The sequence below is a fragment of the Stegastes partitus genome, unplaced genomic scaffold (genome assembly GCF_000690725.1).
Source record: "Stegastes partitus isolate 25-593 unplaced genomic scaffold, Stegastes_partitus-1.0.2 Scaffold191, whole genome shotgun sequence".
Taxonomy (NCBI): Eukaryota; Metazoa; Chordata; class Actinopteri; family Pomacentridae; genus Stegastes; species Stegastes partitus.
The window spans coordinates 153,996-167,382 of NW_007577922.1; the positions used below are offsets into that span (position 1 = coordinate 153,996).

General features: G+C 40.6%; 1 protein-coding gene across 1 annotated transcript; it reads right to left on the reverse strand.

Annotated features, from left to right (window-relative positions):
- Positions 1-1,460: 1,460 nt before the first annotated feature.
- Positions 1,461-5,320, reverse strand: LOC103356273 (paired mesoderm homeobox protein 2). Its single transcript, XM_008280359.1, has 4 exons — positions 5,244-5,320; positions 4,777-4,922; positions 4,326-4,483; positions 1,461-3,608 (listed from the first exon to the last, which is right to left on the reverse strand). The coding sequence occupies exons 1-4, from the start codon at positions 5,309-5,311 to the stop codon at positions 3,198-3,200; spliced, it is 783 nt and encodes a 260-aa protein (XP_008278581.1). The 5' UTR covers positions 5,312-5,320; the 3' UTR covers positions 1,461-3,197.
- Positions 5,321-13,387: the final 8,067 nt, after the last annotated feature.

The following is a 13,387-nucleotide window of genomic DNA, read 5'->3' on the forward strand; positions in this document are numbered from 1 at the left end:
ATTACACTAATTAACACCGACTGCCGATTCGTCATTCACCACAGTAGAATAAAAGTCATCCATGAAAGTACATAGCGAGTGTTGCTTTAATAATCCATGACAATGAATCCTGCAAAAAGTTTCCTGTTCTGTTGTGCAGAAAAATGACTGAAATGAATCAATTCAAGAAGTTTGTGTCAAAATCCAGATGTGAACCTACCTTTTGTCCAAGTTGTTTTTTTCTTTTTAACCAAAACTCAGTAAGTCCACCCAGTTGTCTCAAACCTGGAGCTGTTTGGCAAGCAGAGATAGACTAAAAGGTAATTCAGTGGATCTATTCCTGCTACTTTATTGAATGCAAGGTTAGAGATCAATAAACTAAAATTTTAAAAAATGCAGATTTGGATCATCCGTTTAAGTTACAAACATTATTTTTGATTAGTTTTGTTGCATCAACTAAGTACTGTGTGCCAGTTAAACTTAAATGTTCACATTAGTTGATTTTAAGCTACATTTAAGTTGAGGTAACTTCAGGAAATTGGCTTGATGTCCTCATTTTTCTTCCCTTTGAGTTTAAAAATGTTGATTCAGATCAACATTGTTTTGATGAGTTGTGTTACATCAGCTTAATATTCTGTGTAGAATAAACTCAAATCTCTGCATAAGCTGATTTTAAGATAAATTTAAGTTGAGGTAGATTAATTAATTGGCTTGATAACTTGAAGTTTTTACACGTCGAGTTCAGGATTTTAAGTCTCCCTCCAAAAATGACTGATTTCGGTCATCCTTTCAAGTTGCAAACGTCGTTTTGATGAGCTGTGTTACATTGACTTAATATTCTGTGTAAACTAAACTCAAATCTCTGCATGAGTTGATTTTAGGCTAACTTCAAGTTGAGGCAACTTAATAAAATTGGTTTGATAGCAATTTTTCCACCATTTGATTTCAGGATTTTAAAGTCCCCTCCTCTGTCTTAAGAGATGGTTAGGATTGGTAATAAAAAATAATAATAATAATTTTGATTGTAAACAAAAATCTATTTTCAATACAAACTAGTTGGCTGAACATGATTTCATCAAAAGTTTTCATAACTCAAAAAGATTGACACGAACGTTTTCTGTTTGTTTGTCTTTAAATTGAGCCTGTTGTTTCTTCTCTCCTTCTCATATGTGAACTTTGGGTGCAATTATAATTTTTATATCAATTTATTGCCTCTAATATTCTTGATTCTTTATATATTTTAACTCCTCCTGTTTCAGGAACCATCCGGATTACATACGTGCCTGTAGTCAAACTGAAAGGGAGCAAATGCGTCTTTATTTATTGCATTTGATTTTGATGGTAAAGCTCAGACTTGGACTTATTTGCCAACATATATAGCATAGTTCACTAATGAGCCGTAAAGTTTCACAAAGAGCTTTCATAAAGGTTTTACAGCTACAATGTTTTCAGTTAATGCTTCATGAAAATGATCCTTTAGCTCCAGTAAAGAAGAAATTCACTGCAGGATTTATTCAGTATAAAACACCAAACTTGTTATCTCAGCCAGCATATACATATGAGAAGAATTATATGACATGCATTGTTTTTTCTTTTTACCTCACTCTTCTTTGTGTGGGGCCTAATTGGGGACTAATTGAGGCCAACTATCCCCATATAAGCAAGAATTTTGACCTAATTAGCCCATATCACAGTACCCCACAAAGTCCTAGAAAAAAAAACAAAAAACAAAACTTATAGCTTGATTTCTCAAAAACTTTCATATAGAAAACTGATTATGAAGAAACACACTTAAAATCTGTGAGAAAACTTGCAAAGTCATTCCACCTTAATGGGGAAACAAAATAACTCAATATGCTTCTCTGACCCATTTTGAAAAGTAGTTCCAAATCAAATTTGACCCACAGACCTCATCAGTGAGCGTCCAAACCTCTGACATGGGGAATGTAATTAGCGTGAGACCAGAGTTGAAATTGAGTCTTTGAAATGTGAGCGACCCACGCTGACCTCATTCATTAAAACGGGCCACAAATACTGTAAGACATGAATTGTTTATTAATTGTCACAAGAGGATCCGGGAAATTTAGGCAGAGCTAAATAGGTTTAAAAGTTTTAAATGACTGCAGACAACAAACAACAGCGTGTGACTCGATTAGAGTAATAAAAAAAATGTATAGAGTTGTTGCATTTGAAAACCAAACATTGCATGTTGTGTTGTCTGAACCGTCTCATCTTTCTTGTTTGAGGACGAACTCATGCCCAGAAGGGGGCAGTGTCTTCCTGCACTGTTGGAAGCCACTCTCACCACTCCCAGCCTGCGGTCAAATGCATTAAACAATGCATGCACAACAGTATTAATGTGTTTTCCCTGCAAAAAGTGTGGAGGCATGAAGGAACTGTACACAGAGTTTGACCTAGACTGCATCCTTATACACCTGGCAACACCTGCACAACAATATTATTGTATAACGCTGGACAAATGTTGTACAATATCATGTGCGGCATTTAAAGAAGCACATGTGGTATCAGGAGATCAATAGCTGTCAGTATATTAAATCTCTGATGCAGTTTATCATGTGATCGATATACTTTAGAGTCAGTCTTTGTGATTTCATTTTTCAGCTATTCCCATTGTTTCCTGTGAGGACGTGCGGCTGCATGTCGACATCCTGCCCGTCTGTGAGGGCAACCCAACAGGTCAGCGATGAGCTCGTCATTACTGAAATCATTTAGAATCTGCCTGACTGTATCCTGTTTCAGCCACGCCCCGAGAAACTGAAATTTTAAATTTTGTTGTACCTTGTGTATGATGACAATAAAAGCATTCTATTCTAAATGATAGCTCGTCAACATTTGTCACCATTATCCGTTAAAGTCCTGAGTGTGTCTGTTCATTCAGAGAAGATACCGTCAGTCACATTCAGGATATAATAATCACCCAGTTCTGACATGAACTACAGAGTTTTTACATTTGCATGGAAACATACAAAATGATGATGCGTACTGACAAACCCAACTTCAACAGCTCTTGACTAAAAAGAAGTTAATCAGAAGGTACTATAAAGAAATGAAACAAACTTTAAAAAAAAAAATAGAAACATTCACTTAATGAAAGCTGAATAATGAAGCTCCGTGTCCCCTTATAGTTCCAAATGATGCTCCTGTATATTTATAGCATTTGTACATATCATCTATACAAACAGGAAGAAGGGAAATGATCAGTCATTGTGCGTGGCATCGGTTTCCTGTGTTTGTGACTGTGTGTCACCCCCTGACATGCTTACTGAGCTGTGGATCTCGGCCTCGTGCTCCCTGGCTTTGGCCCGCAGCTTGGCGATGCTGCAGGAGCGGAGCTCCTCCGAGCTCGGCCCCTCCGGCCTCTCCCACTTCCCCGACCTCGAGGTCAGAGGCTGCACGCTCAGCACAGCACTCGAAGCTTTTGTCCATGGATAATTCTGTCCTTCCTGCTGTCTCTCCCAGTGCTCACCGTCACAACTCGCTGTCTGTTTTAAGCTTTTGTTTGCTTTCTCGGACGTTTCATCAGTGTCTCTTTTGACGTAAGGACCTGCAAGCTGGCCCTGGAGCTTCAGCTGCCGCCTCATCTTGGCACGGCGGTTTTGAAACCAAACCTTGACACAAATAATGAGATATAAAATATAGATATAAATATTGAAGGAAACATAAACAACACTGTGCAACGCTTCCAAAATGATGCCAAGATATTGAGCCAAAAATAGTTGGTTCCAAGTTAAATCAATCATTTGTTTCTGCTTTTTTCAGAGCTTCATTAAAAGATATGCTACCTGTCTACCAACATGCTGATATTTTGCAATTCCTGACACAAAAAAACTCCACAAACTTTATGTAATAAAAGTAACTTTGGAGAATACAGACTTTGCCTGACTAGCTCTGACTGCTGAAGTCTTAAATTGGTTTCAGCCGAAATTCTGAATGCACTCTCTAAAGTTTTGACCCGTCTCTTACCGTGTGGCTGTGTTGGCCGACATGAACAAGTACAACAAGCGCAGATCAATCAGTGACAGTTTCAATACACTTATATTAGTGGGAGTATTTGTAAAAATGCAAATCTGTCCTTGAAAAGGTATGATGGATTTATACTGACAGAACTAGTAATTCCACAGAAAACCCTCCTTTACTGGACCACAATATGACACCCTGGAATTCATTGCAAGTTTTCTCGGTTCAATTCTGTCATCACACGTTGGTGGTGATGGAAGCAGGCAGTGGGGCGGAGGAGCTTCATTTGCACACTGTACATAAAGATTATTATCTGTTGAATGAGTATGAAGTGAACAATCCCAGCAGGAGCCCAGTGTTCCAATTACCTGTACTCTGGCCTCGATGAGATCCAGTCTGAGGGCCAGGGCCTCCCTCATGAAGATGTCTGGGTAGTGGGTGGTCTCGAATGCCTTCTCCAGCTCCTCCAGCTGCCAGCTGCTGTAGTTGGCCCGTGCGCGACGCTGCTTCACTGGCCTCTGTTCATCTGGAAAGCACAGCGCAAGCACCAATTACACAATCGCCAACGGGTGACAAGGAACTAATGGCTCTAGATTGGATAATTAGCACAGCAATCATTAGGCCCACTTTAACACTGCTTGATAATTGATTGTTAGTTACGAGCTGTTAGTCAGTCTTTTGTAAACATTTACAATACGATCAGATGGTGCTCGCAGACTGTCTTAGAGACTGTGGTCGTGCGGTGCCAGTTTGGCTGTGAACAGTGTCGCACGAGCATCAGTTCCTGTTTTCTCCACAGCAGCTGCAGCCTGAGCTCACCTATGCTCTCCGTGAGCGGCCCCATCCCGACCGCCTGCGTGGCCAGCAGCAAAGCCTCCTTGCATGGCTCCGGCTGCAGATAATTCCTCAGGGACTCGTAGCTGATGAAGGGCCCCGGGATCAGGATCTGAGGTTGAGAGCCCAGTCTGCTCGGGAAGGCAGGGAAAAAGTGAGCTGCAGGTGAGTGGAAAACGGCAGGAAGAAGAGTGGAAACCAGTCGCCCTGGGCCAAACATGTCCAAGCTATTAAGAGTCCAATATTTCCAGGCAGTCCAATGAAAAGGGCCAGGGTGACTTCTAAGGGGATGCTGGTGGAACAGTGAAATGCATCCCAATATCCAGGGTATAAAAAAAAAAAAGAAGAAAACAGTTCTGATGGCACACCAGGTGTATCAGTTTAGCTGCTGTTTGTTGCTGAGCGCAGGTAGAAGAGTAAAGGTAAGTCTTGAGTAGTGGAGGTGGTCTCACCTGAGCTTTCTTCTCCCCCTCCTCTCCTGGTCACATGACATCCTAACAGACAGCAGGACTTGCTTCATGGGACGGAGCTCAAAATCCAACCTATGATTCATTTTCTCACTACTTCCTTATCAGTGTTTGCTGCATTTGTCACTACTTTTCCAACAGTAGTTTTTTCCCACATTATACAAAAGTCCTGAACTTGTCTCTCTCTCCCCCTCACCTGCCTGGGACAAGTTGCAACAAAATTTCCAAGTGTGACTAATGGAGCTGAGTACGCTATGAGGATGTTTATGTTCATTTAGACACACACTGAACTCTTACCTGACCAGTTTAACGGTTGTCAAGAATAATAAGATCAAATCACTGGAGCACACATAATGAAAACACTTGTTCAGTTCTCAGAGCTGAAAAAAAACACAAAACAAAGGCACTCGACCCTGAACAGCAGATTTGAGGATAAACACATAAAGCTGGAAGTTCATTTACTGTTTTTTAATCCGCGGTTAATAACTTGGGATTTACTCTGTGATTGATTTTATTCATTTTAGTCGAGCGATGTTTTCTTTTCCAAACCACCTCGACAGATCGTTCATCATGTCAGCCTTCAGAGCAGTGAACTTCTTGATCAGTAGCAGCGTAACACAAATCCCTGTTTTACATGACTATGCAAATCCACTGGATATGAAGCCAGGTAAACCAGGAATAACAATCCATCCATCCATTATCTATACACCACTTAATCCTCACTAGGATCAGGGTGGGGGGACAGGTCACCAGTCTATCACAGGGCTACACTTAGAGACAGACAACCAAGCACACTCACATTCACACCCACTGGCAATTTAGAATCACCAATTAACCTCAACATGTTTTTGGACTGTGTGGGAGGAAGCCGGAGAACCCAGAGAGAACCCACGCTGCACGGAGAGAACATGCAAACTCCACGCAGAAAGATCCCGGGTGTCCTCGCTGGAACGCCGGTGACCTTCTTGCTGCGAGGCAACGATGCTAACCACCAATCCACCTTTCAGCCCAAAAATAATAATGAGATTTAAAAAATTTTCTTATGTTTGTTGTTCTATATTGTTTTAAACTTCTTTGTCATCTTTCTGTTCGTAGCTTTTACACCATTTGGTCGTGGGAGTGGTGATTCCTTGACATCATTATAAATATTGTATCAATATCATTAGCTTAGTTTAAAACTTTTTAAAATCTCATTAACTGTTCAATGGATTGCACATGACACACATTCATGGTCCCCTGTGGATGCATGCTCTAACCCCCAGAATGAACTGTAAAACTTTGGTGATCCCTCATTTTCACATAGCACCATTGTCAGCCAAACATTTCCAGTGCTTCCGTTTCTAATCAAATACCTGCACATGGAACAATGACTCCATCAGTGTTTCAGTGCTTAGTAAACAAGAAATGTGCTGTCTATCTAACTATTGTGAGCATGTTAAATGCATTAATTTACCTGTCTATCATAGCTGCGGATGTGGATATCAGTCTGGTAGTCTTTTGTGACTGGATTGCCGGAACACGTGTTTGAACAAGATCCTTATCAAGAACACCTGCTGATGAGAAGATGAACACCTTCAAGAATAGTGCACCGACACTCTTAAACACACTTTTAAAAGCTTCCATAACCAAAACTTAAGACAGCAGCAAAGTTTAAATAAAATAAACACCCTTTAACTGTTATAAAATATCATGTGAAAGGAATAAACCCCTGTTAAATGGTCAGCTCAGTCAGAAAACTTTAGATTTGTTGTAGACTGGCACCTTCTGTCCGACTGAAACTTGTGTGTTTAGACGCTAAACAGTGAGAAACAAGGAGGGACAGCTCCTCTAGTTAGTGCAAAGCATTTATGTCATATCGTGTGTTTGTTAATAACTGATACGTGCAAGAAGTGCTAATATATTATTACCACGGCTGGAAAGTATTAAGTCAGTAGTCAAAGTGTTACCAAACACTTAGAGGATTTTTCCGTCTCAGATCAAAGCATACATATCAACACATTAACAGCCAAGACAGGGAGATTATTAACACTTCTTCTTTCTTTTTTTTTTCTCCTTCTGAGTAAGGCAGCTGTAGCTTAGCGCTGATGGATCCGTGATGAGATGATCGCCAGCGCTGCCTGTGTGAATTAAACACAGGTGTGTCAATTAATCCAAAGATACATATCACCCAACAAACGCACAACCGCTCATCAGCTCAGATGGTGAAAACACGCTGCTTGTCACCACCAAGCCGGCACCCTGAGGTGGCTTTGATCAGCCCGGGACCTCTGCAGGAGGCAGCTGGTCAGAGATGAGGTGAGTCACAGGATGGTCATTCCAACGAGGACTGCAGCTCCATCACCTGTGTGGCCCTTTCATCTGCACCTGTTCAAACACTAAATTAATGCCTTAGTGGACGCAGCAAAGAGGTCAGGATTAGGAGCTCAGCGTGCCGAATCTCTTTAAAGCCCGAGTTGAAACTGAAAGCTGATATTTAAGTGAAGTCGAGGCTTTTTCTTTTCTATCAAAGTTGCACTGTTTTCCCCACAATATGATCTCCTGAGCAGCAATGAACCCAATCTAACTAAACTTTTTAGCATTTGCATCTCCTTATCTCTTAAAAGATGTTCTAACTACACAACTACTACCTCAAAATAAACACTTTTGTAACTTTATATTGAATTAGTTGATTTAAAAAAAACAGCTTTTAGTGGAACTTTTTGTTTGTGTGGAAGCATATGTTAGTGAGGGAGGGAAAGGACGGATTGAAAGAAATCATTTCTTGGGTTTTCAGGGAGAACGAAAATAGATTAGAAATGTCTGCTTTGAGCTGTGGCTAAATAAACACTGTGTGTGGTGGGACTGACGACTGAATAGCCATCTCCGTTTGTCCCTGGCACACAGACAGTTTCAGGGATTTCTGGTCTGTCTGAAAGTAGACCCCCTTTCCCTCACCCTCAAACTGCTGTGTTTGTCTGTGCCTGGGTCCTTTAATGCCCATTGATCCAGATAATCAGGGACAAAATTGGTGAAAAACCAGTGGGGGGAGGTTCTGACAGTAGCTGCTCAAAAGACCTGCTCGTGGATAATTGAAGGAGGCATTAGGACAACAATAGTAATGGCTAATGCCAGGCTGTATCGGTATTTTGGCTCCCTGAATGACACGGCAGCGCTGGAGATCCGAAGCTAAAATGGCAATCATCGCGTCATTAGCAGACCTTTAACTGCAGGGACAGAATGTGCATTATCTGTGGGTTTAGCAAGTCACCAGTGGGATGTCCTTCACACGTCTTCAGCCTGAAGTGGACTTGTCCGAGCTTGTTTTCACTCATTGCAAACTTTTAAACAAGGACACCTGAAATCTCTGTCAAATGTGCTTTTTTTTTTTTTAGATCTCACTTAAAGTCCTCCTACAATAATGACAGTTTTGATTGTTGACATTTACATTGTAAGATAAAGAATATGCAGAATTTAACATGAAAAGGTTTCTACATGGTTTCTGTAGCTAACCTTTAATTTAGGGTTTTAGTGCACTTAATAGCATCATTGTTTGACATCACAACTTGTACGGAAGCCAGTCCTCATACAATATAAAACTTAAGTCAAAAAAGCCTCACCTTTAATTTTTTTAGACACAGATTACTTAAATCTGAACATTTCTATAAACCACACATGTCTAAAGGGGATCTTTAAACAGTCAATCATTTGAAATTAGCCAACTGGCAAATCAAAATCTAACATTTACTCTCTTTTAGCTCTGTTTTTGGTCTCCACCAACTCTTACAGAGAATATTTTGCTAAATTCTCCACTACAGCCACCCCAGCTAGACATTATTGTATCCATCAGCTGTTTGATGCTAAACAGGTAGAGTACATTGGGTTTTCAAAGCTTTTTCAGTGTAAACAGATGCTAGCTGAGGCTAAAAATGCTATGTGAGCCGTGAAAGTGGACCTAAACTGAACGTCCCTACAAAACTCTTAGAATTAGGTGATTATTCTCTGAAGATTGAAGACTAAAAGAAACCTCTTCCACATTGTCATCTAACACATTGATGTCATATAAATATCCATAATAGCAGCTTTAAAGGGGTGAAAGTACTCAATAACTGCGTGAACCACAACTGTAGTTTCAAATATCCACATAAAAGAACGATTTTTAAAGTGGTACCAAGCCTCTTATGTTGACATAAGTCTTTTTTTTTTTTTTGTCTTGGAATTTCTTGCAGAAAAAAACTTTCACTGAGTCGAAATCCAAATCAAAAGAAGTCTGCTATTTACCCACTTTTTTTTTTTTCCCCCTTGACAGACATGGCTGAAGTAGATTAACCGTCACACCGTGGCCCTCAGTGTGATAAGATACCATCTGATATAATGGAGATCATGAACACTGCACATTATTATTCTTTCTCATCCACTACAATGGCACTTTAGCTCATAAAACAAGAGTTCTGCCAAATGTCATACGAAGATGGATGATAATCGTCAGCTCCACTGTCATGGGAATATATCTATCTGGTGTAATTTGCAGGCTGGAACAGCTATGAGCACAGATTCAATATTTAATGAAAGTATAAGTGAAGCTTAAGGGTTGTCACTTATGCCTCCGCTCTTAATGACATGTCACATTATCATACTTATCGGATTGGGTCAATCTTAACTGCAATTACTGGCTTCATTTCTTTTTAATTCATTACAAATGTTGGATCATTTCAGTTGTCCACCTCTGTGCAAACACATCGGGAATGTATTCTCGGGCCGCTTGAATATGTATTTTAGTGTCAACTGCCTGCCCAAACTTCAGACTAAAATCTATTAATGGGAGCGTGGATTGGTATAATTCAATCAACACACCTAAAATGTGTTTGTAACTTGGAGAAAAAGTGTGTTTCACGGCTGAGGAAGCCCCTATGCTTGGTGCCTCACTCTCCCTGGTAATAGTATCCCACAGTGAGCAGGTTGATTGTTTTAGTCCTGGATCACTGGCCATGGGATAAACCTGAGAGCCCAGCCTGCTTTTCATGTCAAAACCTTCAAGGGAAAGCGGCCACAATCCAAGAGCAATCACACTTGAGACATCAAAGTGCCAGAGAGAAGGGAGGCGAGAGACGGTCCGTGGTTTTTCCTTTTTTTTTTTTTCCCTTCTTCCATGCAAGCCAAGTGCAACTCAAGCGTGGAGTAAGAGGAGATGATCTAAGACGAGGGTGCCATTGAGAGGAAGACGGAGAGCAGACAGATGTGCATGGGCAGGTAGCGGCACATCGGGGCCCCTCCTGTAGCTGAGAGAGACACCAAGAAGCCTCCGATGGCTGCATTCCTGCTCGCTGCTCATTCACTGTCCACTTTCACGTGGCCGGGAAAAGCCAGTGGCAGCCAACAGGCCTGCATTTCAAAACAACTTTTCAAACGCTTGCATGGGCCGAGCTAGGAAATGGGTTTAGATCGTTTAAAGTCCTGATACAACGATGACAAATCATTACGAGTAAAAGGCCAGAATTCAAAATATTGCATAAAAGCAGAGGAAAATAACTGTTATCAGCACAAAGCGCTTAAAGTTTCAAAAAGGCACATTCTGGTAGAAAAGTGTGTTTGTAGAACTTTACTGTAATGGAGCGAGTTTTAGCAACTACTTAGAAACTTGTAGGTTCCCAGCATGAAGTGTTGCTATGAATAACTGGCTGGTAAATAATAATTTCTTGTTTTTTCATTATTGCTTTCTTGGTCATTTGTACGAAAGCCCCAACTAGCCTGTGCTTTTTAGTAAGGGTTCATACCTCACTAGCCAAAAAAGTTCATATTAACCATCCTCTAATAAGCTTTTTCTTTTTATGTAAATTCTTATTTTATACTGCACACCTTCAACCCTCCTATTACCTTCAAATTTACTGAGATTCAATTTGATCCCAGCAATTTAAACCTCCAGAAAAGTGTCAGAATTAAAATCATGACCCAAGTTCATGTGTAAATAGCCCTTTAAATAAAACTGAAAGAATTATGTCAATCACTTATTAAGAGGGGGCTGTGCAGCATGGGTTCTCTCCAGGTTCTCTGGCTTCCTTCCACAAGTCCAAAAACATGTTGAGGTTAATTGGTCTAAATTGTCCGTAGGTGTGAATGTGAGTGTGCTTGGTTGTCTGTCTGTAAGTGTGGCCCTGTGATAGACTGGTGACCTGTCCAGGGTGTCCCCCTAGGTCAGCTGGGACCCTAGTGAGGATTAAACGGTGTAAAGATATTGGATGGATGGACTTATTAAGAGGTATTAAACATTGAATAGGGTCAAACTGACCCCAAAGACAATAGGAGGGTGTGGCTGTGGCTCAGGTGGTAGAGCGAGTCGGTCAATGATCAGAAGGTCGACGGCCCTGTAACCCGTGTCGTGATCGTGTCCTTGGGTGAGACGTTTCACCCACCTTTCCTGGTGTGAATGCATATGAATGGGTTGTTTAAGGTGGTGGTCGGAGGGACAGGGCAGCTGTGGCTACAATCGTAGCTACCACCACCGGAATGAATGTGTGTGAATGAATAACTGACAGTGTAAAGCGACTTTGAGTGTCTAGAAAAAATATACAAATCTGATCAATTATTATTAAAACAGCACTAAAACAAATTCACGTACTTTCAAATGTTACATAAAACTAGGGGGAAAATAAAGTATTGTCAGGTAAAAAGCTTTTTGAAGTATCAAAAATGCACATCGTAATAGAAAACTGTGTTCAAAGAATTTTACTATTTGAAGTGGTTGAGGTGGAACTATTAAAGCTCCTAGTTTATAAACTTGCAGACTAGTCACATTGTTCTCAACACGGGGCATTGACATGATTATTTGGGTAGTAAATTAAACAAATGGAAGTTTCTGCTATTCATTGTCATTTTCATCTAACCAGTTTTTTTTTTGAGAGGTCATCACTCACAAGATGAACATTCATGTCATTTTAGTAAGTTGAACATTTACCTTTCATGCAGACTTTTAATTTGAAATGCCCGCCTCGAACCTGCACTTAAATAAAAGCACATAGTAACATTCCAGGATACAAAATACGACACAAAAAAGGTAGATTACCATAATATTATCAGCAAAATGTCCCTAAAGTATTAAAAAGTGGACGGACTTTTTTGTAAGAAGTCATCACTGATTTGTCAAAGAAGTCGTTTTCTTGTTTTGTACTCTCATAAGCTAAACATTTGCTTTTTCATGTAACTTCATAATCTGAGATGGCAACCTCAAAATAGTACTTGAATTAATGTACACAGTTACTTTTCTCAAGCACAAGAAATATGCAACATAAAAAAAAAAAGAGCCAAAATGTTCAGCGTGGACAAACAAGGAGCTAACTCCTAGCAGCTGGCATGATGAATAAAGGCAGCGGTTGTTAACTTGTCAGTGGTCCGTCAGACTATTCAGCAGCAGGCTCCCCCTCCCGCCACTTCCTTGTTAGCTGTCACTCATCTCTGTTCCGCCTCACTGCTGTCCAGCCAATAGGATGCTGGCGCCCGACCAAGATCCCAAGCTGCTAAGACTTGTGCAGTAAGTTGATTGATAACCATAAACAGAGCTTTTGGCTAGTTATAGGACACCATACAGGTGCAATTAACACATCAAACAGCATCAGCATGGAGAAGAGAACAGGTACGGTGATTGCTGGGACGCGATTTAGTGCACACATGAATTATATGTGTAGATGTGGACCGGATGTGTGAATAAATATTCATGTAAGAAGATTTAGAGTGTTCCGCAGATATTTAAAATGGGTTGAATTCTGTGCATTACTGTTGTCAGCCTGTCATTTGGTTCCCAAGTAGGTACAAGAAAAAGTGTCACTTTAGCTGTTAGTCAATAAAACCACCTTAAGTTCATAGTTTTTCTCAACTTTTAAACCACTAGCCTCAGTTTTACATTTTACACTGCATTAATGTAATCGAAGACGACCTGCTTTCAAGCGTCCAGCCCATGTATCTCACTGATTGTCTCTTATTTCTGAATGACAGATTCCACTGACCCACCAGTGTGGGCATGTCCCCACCGTCACCGAGGATCCTTAAACCGTGCTGCCGCTTCGTCTCCGTCCATGTAACAAAACACCAGCAGCACTCTGTGTCGTAAAATGGCCTACCCACATCACATCTTCAAAGAAGCCTTTGGTCTGTGTGATTGA